General features: G+C 45.1%; 1 protein-coding gene across 4 annotated transcripts in view; it reads left to right on the forward strand.

Moving 5' to 3' along the window:
• Positions 1–16770, forward strand: part of NID2 (nidogen 2) — a 61106-nt gene that overhangs the window by 26148 nt on the left and 18188 nt on the right. For all 4 annotated transcript variants that reach the window (XM_032871108.1, XM_032871109.1, XM_032871106.1 and 1 more), the window contains exons 5-11: positions 660–809; positions 1231–1476; positions 2665–2865; positions 4159–4389; positions 13551–13694; positions 14408–14536; positions 15373–15516. In XM_032871108.1, the coding sequence (XP_032726999.1) occupies positions 660–809; positions 1231–1476; positions 2665–2865; positions 4159–4389; positions 13551–13694; positions 14408–14536; positions 15373–15516 (1245 nt within the window). The remainder of the gene's footprint in view (positions 1–659; positions 810–1230; positions 1477–2664; positions 2866–4158; positions 4390–13550; positions 13695–14407; positions 14537–15372; positions 15517–16770) is intronic.

A 16770-nucleotide genomic window follows, 5' to 3' on the forward strand; every position in this document is an offset into this window, starting at 1 on the left:
GGCCACCGGAAACTCTGCACAGGCATTGGGCATTTACCAGCTGGATGCCCCTCTTCCCTTCCCCCTTTTCCTTCCCTCCCCATAGACTTTCTTTGTGTGTGCTCTTGAAGACCTTTCTCAGAAAGAAAGCCTACTTCCCTGCACAGTGAGACAAGCTACAAGCTGTTCTCTCTAGGTTCAGGGTTCCCCCGGAAGAAGACAGTGCTTGGACCTGAGACCGCATTCATGATTTCTCTCTCTGGTCTTCCTCTTGGGGTCGTTATTGTCAGGGTCATTACTCTCAGGTCGAGCCACATATAATTGTTGCTATTTGACCACTGTATACCCACAGGACGGCAGTTTTGGGCAGTTTGGCCTAACACGTGCTTCCTGGTTGGTTTTTCTGTTCCTGCACTCACACCAGAGGAATGAGCCTCCTCCCACTTCCCCAGCCCTGAACTGAGAGCAGACGGGAGCCGTCAGCCGTCTTCCTTGCCAGAAGACCAAGCAAGTTAATTCCCCTGGGCTGGATGTTGTTTGTATCTCTTAAACATCAAAAACCCGTCTGTTTGTTACCATTTAAGCTGATTTTACAGAGCAGATGTGCTGCCCGTAACGAAGCTTGACAGCAACGATGCTGGAATCAATCCTTTTAACACAAGTTGGTTTCTGCTTTCCAGTCTTCACGTATAATGCTGCCAACAAAGAAACCTGTGAACACCACCATGGACAGTGCTCCCGGCACGCCTTCTGCACCGACTACACCACCGGCTTTTGCTGCCACTGCCAGTCCAGGTTTTACGGAAATGGGAAGCACTGTCTCCCAGAAGGTAAGGGTGAGCCTTTGACTGGGCTGGGAGCCGTGCTGTGTATATTTTGCTGCTCGCTTTTTTGCGACCGTCACTGTGAGCTCTGCATCTGGACCCTGCATTTCCACTGCATGAATCAAAGTCCTGGCAACTCGCAGGTGCTGGATAAGTTTGAGAAATGAACCCATTTGGGCTCCTTTCCCGACTTGAGGATTAGGCAGAATTCTTTCCTCCTTTTTGCCAGCTCATTAGAGTCCAAGTGGACGGGAGAAGGGGAGGATGGGAGAAAAGAAATTGAAAACAGGTCTGTTTTCGGTCAGTTATGAGATCATGAGAATGGCCAAAGACTGAGTTTGGGAACTGGGAGAGGAATAATTTTCTGTGCACCCATCACCAACCTGGACGACGATGGTCCAAGTTGACGGGATTTGCTCTCTTTCAGGGGCACCTCACCGAGTCAACGGGAAAGTGAGTGGCCACCTCCTGGTGGGCCACACGCCTGTGCACTTCACGGACGTGGACCTGCACGCTTACATTGTGGGTAATGACGGCAGAGCCTACACGGCCATCAGCCACATCCCTCAGCCCGCCGCCCAAGCCCTTCTTCCGCTCATACCGATCGGAGGCCTATTTGGCTGGCTCTTCGCTTTACAAAAACCAGGCTGGGAGAACGGCTTCAGCTTCACAGGTGAGTAGGAGAGGTCTTTGTTGGGGCTGCTGGTCACCAGCCATCATGCTCTGGTCTTTATTCTGTGAGTGAGGATTGATTTGTTTTGCGTTCCAGAACCTCAGGTGTCTCGTTTTCTGTGAGGAGATAGTTGGGAACGGTTTGGTCTCACAGGAGTGTTTTTGAAAGACTGATTTCTTCCACACGTTCTTCCACGTTGTCCTGAGAAATAGGATGATTTTCTTTGGAACATGTAGGTCCTCTCACCTGAATTGGTTGAAGCTGAATTGGTCAGGCTGTGTTTGCTTGAGTTGTTAGGCTCAGATCTGTCAAACGACTGATGCACAAGTGGTGATTAGAGGGCATCTGGAGAGGGGTTTCCTTCGTGAGTAAACGTCCTTCCTCCTCTCACCTCCACCACTCTGACCAATAATGATACAGACCAGTGCTTCTCAGACTCTAACCTGCACACAGATGGCCAGCAGCCCTTGTGAAAAGATGGAATTCTGGCTCTGTGGGCCCCGGGGTGGGGTCTGTGCTTCTGGTTTCCTAGCAAGCTCCCCGGAGATGCTCATGCAGGCCTAAGGACCACCCTTTGATAGCAAGGGCGTAGAGGATACTTTGGGGCTCCTTCTTTCCTACCTGAAAAGGCTTATTTCCTCCTGGATGTGTCTTCATCGCTGAGAATGTACTGAGAGAAAAGTTCTTCTCCCACCTCCAGCTACAGACTCCAGAGCTGTTTGGAGGATCTTGATTTTCCTTGAGTTTTGAGTAAAACAATCATCATCTGAGTAGCTTAGTAAAAGTGTGTGCCAAATATTGTATGAGACGTCATATAATAAAATATATTCATCGTTTATCTGACATCAAAATTTAACTGGGGGTCCTAAGTTCTTTGTGCTTGTTTGTTTTTCAAATGTGGCAGCCTTACAAAGAGAAAGGTCAAGATGTTCCTAGTAGCTTCTCACAGAAAACAAGCTGTTAGAAGGAGAAGCGGTGTGAAACGAGGCAGGATGAAACCACTGTTAAATAGAAAATTTGGGGAACTGTTGGAATCAGCACCTGATCGTACCTGGTCTTGAAATCAGACGCTCTTCTTAGGCACCATCTCCGACAGCAGTAGAAATTCAGAAGTGTGCATGGTTAGTTATTACTAGAAGAGGCTACAGCTCATCCTGGCTCTGTGCTGAAGTCTTTCTTCCTCCCCAGGTGCTTCCTTTACACATGAGATGGAAGTTACTTTCTACCCAGGAGAAGAGAGGGTTCGAATCACTCAGACTGCCGAGGGACTTGACCCGGAGAACTATCTGAGCATTAAGACCGACATTCAAGGCCAGGTGCCTTACATCCCAGCGAATTTCACTGTCCACATAGCTCCCTACAAGGAGATTTACCACTACTCGGACTCGGGTATGTATCACCAGTTGTGACCGTATAACGTGGGGATCGTAGGTAACGTACAGGATAGTTGTAAGGATGATGAGTTATTACATGGAATGTCCTTAGAACAGCGTGTGGTACATAAAAGGAGGCCCATGTCCTTCTAATTACTCTTATCAAATACACAGTGTAAGTGAGAAGTGTTGGCTACCCAGATGAATACCAGCATCCACCCGGGACTAAGGTAATGCCGGTGATAAGGTCAGCAACAGCGACCTTACCTCTGGGGGTGGGGCTTGTCTAAGTACATACAGTTTTTAACCATCCGGGCCACAGGAAAATAGGGATTTTTGGAATTTTTACTCCTTCTGTACCCTTGTTTCAGCCTGTTTGAAGCTGAGATGCCTCACAGTGTTGTAAACAAATGCTAGATTCGGAATCAGAGGATAGACATTCATATCACGGATCTGTAGTTGAAAATATACAGGGATAAGGTCACTGACCATCAAAGAGCCCATTTTCTCCTCTTCTGAATGAGCACAAGAGTACCTCTTCTCCTTGCCTTCTGTGGTTGATACATGTCAGTCCTGATGAGTTCTAGAAAACCAGCTCTGGATGCGAGATGCTGGCTTAGGCCTGGTTGCTGTCCTGCAGCAGAACAGTCTGCTTTGAGCCGTACCTTTCCTCCTGTGATGTGGGAGTTGGAAGCTGGGCAGGAGACGAAGGGAGGAGAATGGGATAGTGGAGACCCGGACAGTGAACAGAACAATTGATGGCCGGAGCACTGGCCCGGGCTTCCGACTCCACACAGACTGAGAGAAATGACCCATTCCTTTGCCCAGAACCCTTCGGACTTAAGTGCAGAGTGTTGGGAGCGGTCACGCCTCTGTCATCTAGAGTGTGGACCGATTGAAAACGTGAAGTATGGACAGGGTGACTCGTGTTCCTGGTCCAGCTCTATCACACATTAGCCTCATGTCTTAGGCTACTTCCCGACCTCTGTAAGGCTCCCTCTACATGGTCACAGAGCCCACCTCGCTGGTATGAGGCATGAACAAGACCATGCTTTAGAGCGCTTGGCGTGGCTGGTGTGTAGTAGCAGAATTAATTCCTTGCTAGTAATGACAGCAATGACAACACTTTGGCTTTGCATCTGCTCAGATTCCCGGAATTGCCTCGCAGGTTTTCCATATAAACTCAGGAATTTCCCAAAGGAGCGTGCTCTAAGCATTAGATGAAAAACTCTACAGGAAAAAAAATCTACCTCACATGAAACTCTCTAATATTCTAAACATTTACCAGTTGGGCTAATATCTTTTGCAGCTGTGACCTCCACAAGTTCCAGAGACTACTCGCTCACCTCTGGTGGCATCAACCAGACACGGTCCTACCGCATCTACCAGAACATCACTTATGAGGCCTGCAGACATGCCCCCAGACACCTGGCCGTCCCCACCACCCAGCAGCTGAACGTGGACCGGGTCTTTACCTTGTACACGGATGAAGAAAAGGTGCTTAGATTTGCCGTGACCAATCAGATTGGCCCAGTTGAAGGTATGTTTCCTTCTGTTGTTCTGGGCAAAAATGGAATCTAACATTTCTTTGTTTTTGAGTCACCTCAGAATGACTCACAGAGGTTCCAAAGGGTTACTGAGTGCCAAGCTCTGTTAGGTGCAGAGGGTAAGGATGAATAAAGTAGGGGTCTCGTCGTGGAGGTGGAGACAGAGATAGAAATGGAACTTTTAGAACAGTGTCCCTGCCAAATGAATTAGAGTACAACATGTGAAACTGGTCTGTAGTGAAACACCGTATATGTGCTGGTCTGTGTTGGGGAGACACCTATGAACAGGGTGAGGCCAAGTCAGGAGGGAAAATGATGCTGACAAGTATTTGTTACAATTGTCATGAGAACAAGTTACTAGGAGCCTAGTCTGGAGGTTTAGGGAAGAGGTCACTGGAAAGTGACATTTTAGCTAGAACTTAGAGGAGACAGATTTCACCAAGTCAAGGGAAGACAGAGCCAAAAGAGAGAGAGAGATAGAGCGAGCCAGTGCCTGGAAAAACAAAACGAACCGCATGTAAGAAAAACCCAAATTAACATCGTGCTCAAGGAGGAGAGATTGGATGCTTTTCCTCTAAGATCAGGAATAAGACAAGGACATGCGTTCTTGCCACTTCTGCTCAGCACTGGATTGGAAGTTTTAGCCCAGGGAAATTAGGCAAGACAATAAAAGGCATCCAGACTGGAGAGGAAGAGGTAAAATTATCTCTGTTCCCCTGTGATGTAATCTTATATGTAGCAAATCTAATTCATTAAACTGTTAGAACTAGTAAATTCAGCAAGGTTGCAGGCTATGAGTTTTGTATATTGCTCTTGTATTTCTATATAGTAACAATGAGCAAACTGAACAGGAAATTTTAAATGATTCTGGTCCCAAAAGTGTTTAGGAATAAAAAAAAATTCTAAGTATGGTACTTTTCCATTAAAACCTATAAAGCATTTTTTTTGGAAAAAAAACTAAGGCCTAAATAAAAAGAAAATAAGAAGACCGAATTCCATGTTTATGAATCAGAAGACTTAGTATTAACATGGCAAGGCTTCCTAAATTGACCTATAGATTCAGCACAATCCTATTAGCTGGCTTTTTGGCAAAAACTGAGAAACTGAACCTAAAATTTAAGGAACCCAGAATAGCCAAAACAATACTGAAAAAGAACAAATTTGGAGGAATTCCACTTCCTAATTTCAAACCTTAGAGTAATGAAGGCCATGCAGTCCTAGCATAAGAATGGATCTACAGATCAATGGCATAGAATTGAGAATCCATAAATAAACACATTTACCATCTGTTGGTTTTTGACAAAGTTGCCAAAACAGTTCAGTGAGGAGAGTAGGTTTTTTGTTTTTGTTTTTAACACCTGGTTCTGGAATAGCTGGATAAGCTAAAGAATGATGATAGGCCCCTATCTCATACAATATGCAAAAAGTAATAAAAAATGGGTCAAAGATGTTAATGTAATTTAGCTAAAATTTTAGAAAAAAATATAGGGATGAATTTTTGTGATTCTATATTTGGCAATGGCCTCTTTAGAGAGGATACTAAAAGGATAAGCAATGAAAGAAAACATTGGGTGTCACCAAAGTTAAAAACTTGTGATTTGGAGGGTATTATCAACAAAGTGAACATACAACCCACAGAATGGGATAAAAATATTAGAAAATCCTATTTTTTTTGGTAAAGATTTTATTTGAGAGATTGAGCACAAGCAGCGGGGATAACTACAGAGGGAGAGTGAGAAGCAGGCTCCCTGCTAAGCAGGGAGCCTGACGCAGGACCTGATCCCAGGACCCCAGGATCATCACCTGAGCCAAAGGCAGACACTTAACCAACTGAGCCACCCAGGCACCCCTGAAAATCCTTTATTTAATAAGAGACTTGTATCTAGAATATATGAAGACATCTTAAAACACAACAAAAAGAAATTTGGATAAAACATTTGTCAGCAGATACACAAACACCCAAAGCACGTGAAAAGATGCTCAGTATCATTAGTCATCAGGAAAATGCAAACACTATCAAAACCAAAATGATGCTACTTTACATGAATGTGGACAGCTATAATAAAAAACAGATAATAGGGTGCCTGGGTGGCTCAGTGGGTTAAGCCGCTGCCTTCGGCTCGGGTCATGATCTCGGGGTCCTGGGATCGAGTCCCACGTCGGGCTCTCTGCTCAGCGGGAAGCCTGCTTCCCTCCCTCTCTCTGCCTGCCTCTCTGTCTACTTGTGATCTCTCTCTGTCAAATAAATAAATAAAATCTTAAAAAAAAAACAGATAATAACAAGTATTGGAGAAGATATGGAAAAAAATGAAACCCTCATACACTATTGGCGGGACTACAAAATGGTATGCCTCCTGTGGAAAACAGTCCAGCAGTTTCTCAAAGTTAAACTCAGAGTTACCCCTTTAGCAATTCTACTCCTAGCTATATAACCAAGAGAAATGAAAGTTTATGTCCCCACAAAAACTTAACCACAAATGTTCATGGCAGCATTATTCAGAATGGCCAAAAGGTAGAAACAACCCAAATGTCCATCAATTGATAAATGGATTTTTTTTAAGATTTTATTTATTTGACACAGAGAGAGCATAAGCAGGGGGTGAGGCAGAGGGAGGGAGAAGCAGGCTTCCTGCAGAGCAGGGGAAGCCCGATATGGGACTCAATCCCAGGTCTTCGGGATCATGACCTGAGCCGAAGGCAGTGGCTTAACCCACTGAGCCACCCAGGCGCCCCAGTGAATGGATTTTTAAAATGTCCTATAACCATACAGTGGAATATTATCAACACATAAAAAAGAATGAAATACTGATAGGAGTGAATTTTGAAAATTTCCAGAGTGAAGGTAACTAGTCACCAAGGACAACATACTGCTTGATTCTATTTAAGGAAATATCCAAAAGAGGCAAATGCACAAAGACAGTGGTTAGTGGTTGCTTCGGGCTGGGGAATAATAGGATGAAGAATGGATAGCCAAAGAGTACAAGTTTCTTTTGTGGGGGATTAAAATGTTTTAAAATTGATGGAGGTGATGGTTGTGTCACTATAGGTATACTAAAAAACATCGAATTTTGTACTTTAGATGTGTAAATTATATGGTTTGTGAGTTCTATCCTAACTGGAAAAAAAAAAATAGTTGTAGGGAGAAAAAAAAAAAACACCTAAAGCAGTATTTCTCAAACTTCAGTTAGAATCAACCATACCTGTGAAGTTCAATAAATATGATGGTAAAAATGTTCTAGGCTTATGAAGCATTAAGGACGTGAGGAACCCGAAACACATATTGCTAAGTGAAAGATACCAATCTGAAAAAGCTACCTCAGTGTTGTTCCAACTACAGGTGACCCTTGAACAACACGTCTGAACTGGGCATGCTACTCCTATGTGGATTTTTTTCTTTTTTTTTTTTAAGATTTTATTTATTTATTTGAAACAGAGAGAGAGAGATCACAAGTATGCAGAGAGGCAGGCATAGAGAGAAAGAGGAGGAAGCAGGCTCCCCGCTGAGCAGAGAGCCTGATGTGGGCCTCGATCCCAGGACCCTGAGATCATGACCCGAGCCGAAGGCAGCGGCTTAACCCACTGAGCCACCCAGGCGCCCTGGATTTTTTTTCAATACAGTACTGCAAATGTATTTTCTTATGATTTTCTTAACATTTCTTTAGCTTACTTGATTATAAGACTATATGCATGTAATGCACAAAATATGTATTATTGGGAAGGCTTTTGGTCAACAATGGACTATTGGTTTGGGGGGAGTCAAAAGTTACTTAGATTTTCAGCTATGCACGGGGTCAGCACGCTTAATCTCCACATTGTTCAAGGGTCAACTGTATGGAACATTCTAGGAAAAGTGAAACTACAGAGAATAAAAAGATCCGTGGTTGCCAGGAGTTCAGAGGGAGGGAGGTAGGGTGAATGGGGGAGAGCACGGGATTTTTAGGACAGTGAAGCTATTCTGTATACTGCTGGAATGGTGGACACTTGTCTTTATACATCTGCCCGAACCTATACAACTGTGTAACACAAAGAGTGAGCCCTAACATAAACTAGAGACTTTATGTAAAAATATATCTGTATTGGTTTATCAGTTATAAAGGTACCACACTAATACAAGAAGCTAATGAACTGCAAATTGGAGGAAGGGGAGAGTATGGAACTTTTACTTTCTGCTCAGTTTTTCTGTAAACCTCAAACTGGTCTTTAAAAATAAAGATTAAAAAAAAAAATGTTTAGGTGAGCTAGAAGATGAGCCTGCAAAGTCCAAGAACCCTAGCAGGGAGGAAATTATCAGATGAAGGGGATTTATTAATTTATTTATGTATTTATATTTAATTTTTTTGAGAGCGAGAGCATGAACAGAGGGAGAGTGAGAGGGAGAAGTGGACTCTCAGCTGAGTAGGGAGCCCGATGGTGGGACTCGATCCCAGGACCCTGAGATCATGACCTGAGCTGAAGGCAGACGCTTAATTGACTGAGCCATCCAGGTGCTCACAAGGGATGTTTTAATTCTGAAAGCCAGTAGCTAGTGCTTTTCCCTAGAATGTGGTGGCACAGGAGGAGAAATGAGAGGGTTTCCCACATATGGCTCCATATTGATATAGTTGAGGCCAGGATTGGTGTCTCTAAGAGGTGATTCTAGGACTCAGCATGGGAGAGGAGGGCTCCAGAAGCCTCCTTCTGCTCAGGGTGATGGTCACTTCAGCAATGTGGTACCGAGATTAAGGCCAGAGGCGTGGACGCTTCAAGGACACAGGGATGACTTGAAATGTGAATATGAGCTTGCTGGTGCGGGTTGGGTGGTGGTTTGGTTTTAGGAAACTTGCTTGGGGGTGCAGGCATTGGGTGCCCAAGGATTATAAGGTATTGAATTAATAGCATGAAAATGTCAGTTGGTTTTAAAGAAAAGTACCTTGGAAGAAGGGAAAAGATTATTGCCTCTTTCTCAAGAAAAGATTTGAACAAAACAACGGAGGAAAACCTTCTGCCCTTCGCTGAGTGTGAGGTGTCTGATGTGTAAAAACAAAGATTAGTGAAGAAGCCTCCTCGGGCCAAGGAATCCCACTCTGATTCTAGAATCATGTAGGGAAAAGATAAATCTCTGGGTGTATTTTTCCTGGAGACTGACCAGATAGGAGTAACAGAAAGCATGCCAGCAAACTGGTAGGTACAAACTGCTAATTTGTCTTTAGAACTTTATGTGATTTTCCTTTCCATGCAAGTCAGATCCTAACACTAGCAAAGGATAGCTTTCTTGGTGCCCACCCCTGTTCTGAGTACTTTCATGACCTCTTTAGTCACATACAACCCCTCACTGAGTAGGGGGATCATCATCCCCCATTTTATAAAGACTGAAGTATAGACATGAAGTAACATAGCTATAAAGTGGCCAACTGGAACCCAGTCCCGGGCACCAGCTCCAGAACCCACTCCATCCCCCTGCCTGGCACTGCTTTCCCACATGGACTTTGCTGGCCCAGGACAGCCTCAAAACTTGGGCTGAATTTCAAGAGGGAATGTGTGTTTTATTAACCCTGTGGGTTTTGTACCCTGTCGCATCCACCCCTATAGAAAATTGCAATACGGTTTATGCTTCCTGAACAGGAGAAAAATGGGTGTGTTGGCGGGGGGGCATAGACGACAAAATGAAACCTCTCCCCCCTTACCCCTGTGCCTCTCTCCCCCACCCTCCATGCAGAGCAGTGTCATCTTGAGGGTTTCCCTCTTTCCAGGGGGAGTGACAGTCAGGCTGGGACGTCTGGGACACAGCATGGCCTCCCCATTGATGGGGGCACTCGTGGTTTTCCAGGGCTGGGGAGGCGGCGCTGTTGGGTCTGTATCTGCCCCTTGAGCCATCAGAGCCTGGGGCCTGGCTGGCTCCCCAGCCGCGGCCCCCACACCTTGCCAAGTGTTTGCACTTCAGCTGTGGGTCGGCCGTCTCTCCTGGGCTTCTAGAATGGGACACCCTTGCACCCACTTCAGGGCTCCTTCTGGCGAGTTGAGGAGACTGGGCCGAGGGCCACGTGGGGAAGTGGAACGGATTGTTCCTTGAAGGAAAACTATTCTTTTTCTTCTTGATTAAATGAGTAAATTAGTTCCAGATCTCCTGGCAGGGAGTCAAGCTGTTAGAGAGGGTGAGGGCGAAATCGAACTCGTTGTAAGGAGGTTGCCATTGTCCTTGCTGTAAGAGGAAAAAGCCAACACGCTGCAGAGAAGGCACAGCCACATGGCTTTAGTATATTTTTAAAGATTTTATTTATTTGTTTGATAGAGATCATAAGCAGGCAGAGCGGCAGGCAGAGGGAGAGAGAGAAGTAGGCTCCACTGAGCAGGGAGCCTGATGCAGGTCTTGGTCCCAGGATCCTGGAACCATGAGCTGAGCCGAAGGCAGCCACTTAACCCACTGAGCCACCCAGGTGCCCCAGAAATGTATTTCTAAAATAAGGGTTTTAGAAGCCAAATTCCATGAACAGAGCCTGTGCCCAGAAGGGTTTAATGTTCAGCTGCTGTCCTCTTGAGACTCTTAATTTTGGAGCAAGGGGCTCCCCAATCTTCGTCCTGCACCGGGCTCTGTGAATTATGTGGCCCATCCTGTCAGTGACATATATTTTAAATCAGTGTCCTGTAATTATGGACCCCTTTTGGCCTCAGTTTCAGGTGGGCCAGGGTATCCCGTCCAGGTTGGAAAGTCCACCTCTGTGCTGCAGGTTTTGCATGCCTGGCCAGGTGGTCCGCCCTCGACATCTCTGCACGCTTACTCATCTTTGCCTGAATGTGCCGCTGTGCAAATCGGATGCTGGAAAGTACTGCGTAAGGAGGTCAGGCATTAGTGTGTACAAACAAAAACATGTCAGAGCTCCCTTCCTACTTTGGCTGGGTAGGCCAGGCATTTTATACAGAATCTTCTCCTAAAATGGAGAAGTCAGTATTGTCTTGCATGAGGCCTTCAGTGAGGACACGACCTTATTGTTCTTAGCTCTAACCGTGCTGGGGACTGTCTCAGGGACTTGGTCTGTATTGCCTTGCGACCCCAGTCTTGTGCTTCCATCCTTTCCACAAGGAGACGCAGAGGGAAGAACGGGCAACATACAAGGGTGTCTGTTTGCTACGCGAAGCTAGGCTCACGGTGACCTACTGAAGTTCGTCAGGTTTAAAAAGTACCAGAGCCATTTGTTGGTCTTTTTTTCTTGGCAAAGATTCTGTAACCTACTCCAGCCAGCATCACCGAGGCAATCCAAGGATAAGCCGGTGGCCCTCCTTTATTTCTTTTTAGGCCACAATATGGGAATAAGAATATTCCCCTGCAAGAACACACGGTGGGGTTTTTTTCTAAGGCAACGGGAGGAATTTACCAGAATGCAAGCAGGTCCCTTTGGAGACTCAGCCAAGGCATCCCAGTTCACAGCAGACTAGCACAGAATATTGGAAGAGTCCATGTGGGCAGTGGGGCAAGTGGTGCTGGACCTCCTGAAAGACAGGGTTGGGGGGGAATCCATTCTGGGGCATGTGATAGCAGCAAGCCCTTGGGTCTAGACTAGGAGTTACTTGGAAAAGGCCCAACTGCTTGAGGTAAGAGGGGTGAGAGATGTGGGTGAGCTAGAGAGAAATGAGAGGGAATCCAGGAGAAAGTGGTACTAGGAAGTTAAAGTAGGTGGTAATGTCACCGTGTCTACTGATGCCAAGATGCTGGTCTGTGGTGCCGTGAGAGCAGCTGAGGGCGAGGCAGGACTTGGGGTGTGCTGAGCTGGGTGTCAAGATAGGGACTGGGGCACAGGCAGAAATCCAAGGCAGAAGCTCAAGTTATCACAGACGAAGCCCCACTGGTAGCCAGGATGGCTTGACATGAAGCCTGGAGGTTTGGGTAAAGCTCCTGAAATCTTTTAGATCTAAGATCAGAATTAATTCTAGGGACTGAGACAAAGCTGAAACCAAGTGAGGATGAGCAGGGGTCCCACTGTGGAGGAAGAAGGAATGTCATCCCTGGGGACTGGGTAGGCCCCAGTGGTAGGGGGGGGGCAAGAGGGGGGGAAGAGAGAGGATTGTCTTTTACATATATTATGTCAGGTTTTCTTTATTTTCTTCAGTTGTAGCAGATTTAACTATTATCTTTATTTCTATTTTACACCTGAGGAATCAGAGGAGTGAATGGAAGTGCCCAGAGTTAACGGATTCATTGTGTCTGGGGTTCTTTCCCACATCATCTCTGTGCCCTTGGCTTAGCTAACTTTATGAAGTTCCTTTGGTGGTGGCTTAGCAAAGTGGTGGCAAGCACAGAGAGCCTGGCTTTTTATCCCTGCTCCAGCTGCTGCTGACTGTGTGACCTTTGCCAGGTTACGTGGTCTCTCTGTGCTGTAGTAAAAATGAAGATATTAATACCTGCCTCACAGTGTAGTCAAGAGGATTTAAAGGGATGGTATATGTAAAGGTTTTAGAACAGTGCCTGGCAAATAAGTTTACAATGAGCATTACTATTATGTTCTATCCAGAAACAAAAGTCTCTAGGGAAGGTTTCAGACACTGAGCATTTCTCTACCTAGTGAATGGATGGGTCTGTAGCCAGGTTAATCCTAATAAGTAATACCACAAAAATCATTCCTCTTTAGTCTTCCCGATCTTAAAAAAGCAAGATTTTCCCAGTTATTAAATGTTGACTTAGGAATTAGTGAATTTTAGTGAGAGACTGCCCAGTGTCGAGGCAGAAATTTGGGGTATGAGCTCTTGCTGTACCACTTCTTGGCTTTGTGAGCTGGGGCAATTTTTCCGATGTCTTGCACTTCTCTGCAAAAATTACCGATCATGGGGATGACCGCCCCTCACAAAGTCATCCTGAGAACCAAACGAGGTGATCGAGTGAGAGCACTTTACAATAAAATTATGCTGTGTATTGGCATGTTTTTATTCCCCGGTCACAAGCCTACTGTAAGCAAGAAAAGGTTAGTTATCTGTAGGGTAGGCCATTCTTGAATTTAATACTGCAACTTAAATAATCCAGCTCAGCTTGGGGTATTAATATTTTAGCAAGGTCTCCAGGTGGTCCCCCACAAAGAGAGGAGTTAGCACTTGATCCCGAGGAGTCCTTGATCTCTTTATAACATGCCGTTCTCTTTATAACAGCCACATTGTGCTTGTGTGATCTATTTCCTCTCTGCCCATGCAGGGAACTCAGACCCTGTCCACGTGAATCCTTGCTACGATGGGAGACACACATGTGACATGAGGGCTCAGTGCCTTCCAGGGGCAGGGCTAGACTACACCTGTGAGTGTGCCTCTGGGTACCAGGGAGATGGACGCAGCTGTGTGGGTAAGTTGTATGGGCTCTGTCCATTCTCAGGCTCCTCCAGCTCTGTGTTACCAAAGCCTGGCATGTCTGTTTAAGGGTCTTCGCTGATGCACCAGACACGTTTAGCAGCTGTTAACCTAAATCTCTTATTTCAGCACTAAAGCATATTCTAGTTGAGAGTTGAGAGGATAGTTGGGAGGTGGGTATTTGGGTCTGGGACTGGGAAAAGGAGACACGTATTGCAATTCCTGCATATTTTGAGCTCTCAAGTTTGGTCATTTTAACCCTGTAGCAAGTGTTTCTTATATTTACTAAAACGTATGTTTTCTGGTTATCTTTAGGGTTCAGACCTTATGTTCCTTTCACCCATGAAAGGCCTTTTCCCCACAAGCCATAGACATTCCTTTACCTTTCTGAAAGAAGAATTGTTAGTGTGTTTTTCTTTTAAATGTTGAGTGGGTTTTATTTTTTACTGTTCAGAGACTTCTCAGAATATTCAATTATTTTCCCTGTGACTTAACTTGAATGACTTCAAATAAAGATTATAACCTACAACATGCATTCATGTCTGATGCTTAGAAATACTACATTTTGACTACCCTCCCCTCCAAGACACACTAATTTATTTGTTTTGTTGGTGCTTCCTGGCAGTGAGAAAACATTGGGTTTTCAGACCTGCCCACTTGGGGAACCTTTGATTTAAGCAGTACTTTTCTGTCTTTATTTCTTCTTAGATGTAAATGAGTGTGCAACTGGCTTCCATCGCTGTGGCCCCAACTCCATGTGTATCAACTTGCTGGGAAGCTACAGGTGTGAGTGCCGGAGTGGTTATGAGTTCGCAGATGACGGGCACACTTGCACTTGTGAGTGCTAGGATGCTATCTCTTTGGCCAACATGGCTCTGAACCTTGCTCTTTGATTCTTTAGTGTTTCTTCTCCGACCTACAGGAGTTCTGCCATATGGGTTTAGAACACAGTTTACTTTGAAATAATCCAAAGCTATGAATGAGTTCAGCCCTGTATTGTTGTTTTTCCCTAAATAGATACTTTTGGTGCTGAGTTACTAGAAGGTGTTCACCGAGTTGGGATTCCCATCTGTCTTGGTATTTGGCCCAATCATGTAACAAGACTCTGAACCTCTAATACCACCAATTCTAGATAGAAGTAAAATAGTTCTCAAATTTAAATGGAATGGATTTCTAAAGAAGCTTGTTCCATGTGCCCAGCTATAGATCTCCCTCTGTAATAAATCGAATCTTTCTAGGGTAAAGAGAAAGAAATCTTTGGACCTAAAAGTAGATCCAAAAGAACTAGGATTCCAGATTCATCCCATTGGTAGAGCCAGAGGATGATAGAGAAAATACACTTTTTAACCCAGTGGGATGGAAAAGTAGCCATGATGGTAGAAACTGTGTGTGTGTAGCTCTGGTGAGTTATAAACTTTAATCAAGGGCTATTTTAATGACTGATCTCATACCTAGTGTTTTAACCACAAACTCAGAGTAGTGCTTCTCAAACTTAAAGAAGCCTATAAATTATCTAGGGGTCTTATTCAAAGTCAGATTCTGATTTACTGGCTTTGGGATGTAAGCCCTCAGATGTCCTGATGCTATTGTTGTGGGGATCACACTGTGAGGGTCAAGTCTCACTCATTCACAGGGCTGAACTCTTGGATGTTCTTGCCTTCTTCTCTTTTCAGTGATCAGCCCCCCTCCCAACCCCTGTGAGGATGGCAGTCATTCCTGTGCTCCCGCTGGCCAGGCCCGGTGCATTTCCCATGGAGGCAGCACGTTCAGCTGCGCCTGCCTTCCTGGTTACACAGGCAACGGGCACGAGTGTACTGGTGAGTACCTGTGGGTTGTCAGCCTCAGTGACTCTGGACAGTCGCCTTGGATGTAACATCCCCACATCGCCGGAACCCTTCTCAAAAAGGTCCCTTCCTTAACTCACACAGCCTTGGTATTGTCTGAAGAGCAAGAGAAAAGCTGTCCTTTGAGTCAAAAAGCAGAGCCAAGGGTAATTTCCCTTGGACTAGATTGTTGAGCATATATGGCTGTCCTTGGTGGAGACATTCCTGGAGCTCTAGGAAGCCACCACCAGCTTGTAACCTCCTGTTCCTGGGAGCTAGTGTAGGCTGCAGGAACTTTGGGAAAACCCACTCACCTGTCTGGAAGTCTCCATCCTTCAGTGTCTTTGGTTAATGGCTTAATCTGGAACTTCAGTCAGGCCTGACTTTTAGTTGCTATTCCACTGGCTGAAGTAGTATTTTAAGCAGTCTCTAAACATACATGCAATGCTTTCCCTCTAATTTTTTCCCACCCTCTTCTCTCCCTGGTGGGAGGGGGGGAGGAGGAAAGAGTGAAAGAACTCTACCATTATAAAAGAGTAGGAATGCATATCTAAGCACTTACAACTTTTTTTCCAGAAATCTAAAGATGTTTAAGATGGTTAAGGCTTGATATAAATCACTAACCTGAAATGCAGGACTAACTTAAAATTTAATTTGGTTAACTAATAATAATGATGCATGAGGTTGTTACTAAACTAGGTATAATTTTCTTATAAACTAGGTATAATTTTCTGGGTATAAATGTCTGTGAAACCGGGATTAGTAGTACTTTAATATAGAGATTATTCAGCAAAGCTACATAATCCGTTAAAGGTTTTCAGAATGTATCCAGTGACGTGATGGAATTGAAACTCAATTTCATGCTGTCAGTAATACCCCAAAATCAGGGTAAAATGAGACACTGGGAGCAAGAGAATGGTGGGGAAAGGGTCTGTTGATAAACCTGGGGCACAGGCTTTCCCCCTTTCTTCAAATCGCTGCTTGCATTGGCCGGGCCACTGTACACCTGGGCACCCTGAGCTGATTTGCTGGAACAGCTGTGTAACTCCCGGGAGCTTTACAGCAGCTTAAATACCATCTCTACCCCCTCCCCCACCCCCACCCCCCCGTACTTACCAGATGTTTGCTTCTCATCCTCCTCCCATTCCTCTTCCCTTCAGTTTCAGTGGAGGGGCTGCCTGAACCAGCAGACGGAAGCCATATGTTATGAACAGAACAAACATGTCGGGCAGCACAGCCGTCCTCTCC

The sequence above is a fragment of the Lontra canadensis genome, unplaced genomic scaffold (genome assembly GCF_010015895.1).
Source record: "Lontra canadensis isolate GAN:19392208 unplaced genomic scaffold, GSC_riverotter_1.0 scaffold42, whole genome shotgun sequence".
NCBI lineage: Eukaryota > Metazoa > Chordata > Mammalia > Carnivora > Mustelidae > Lontra > Lontra canadensis.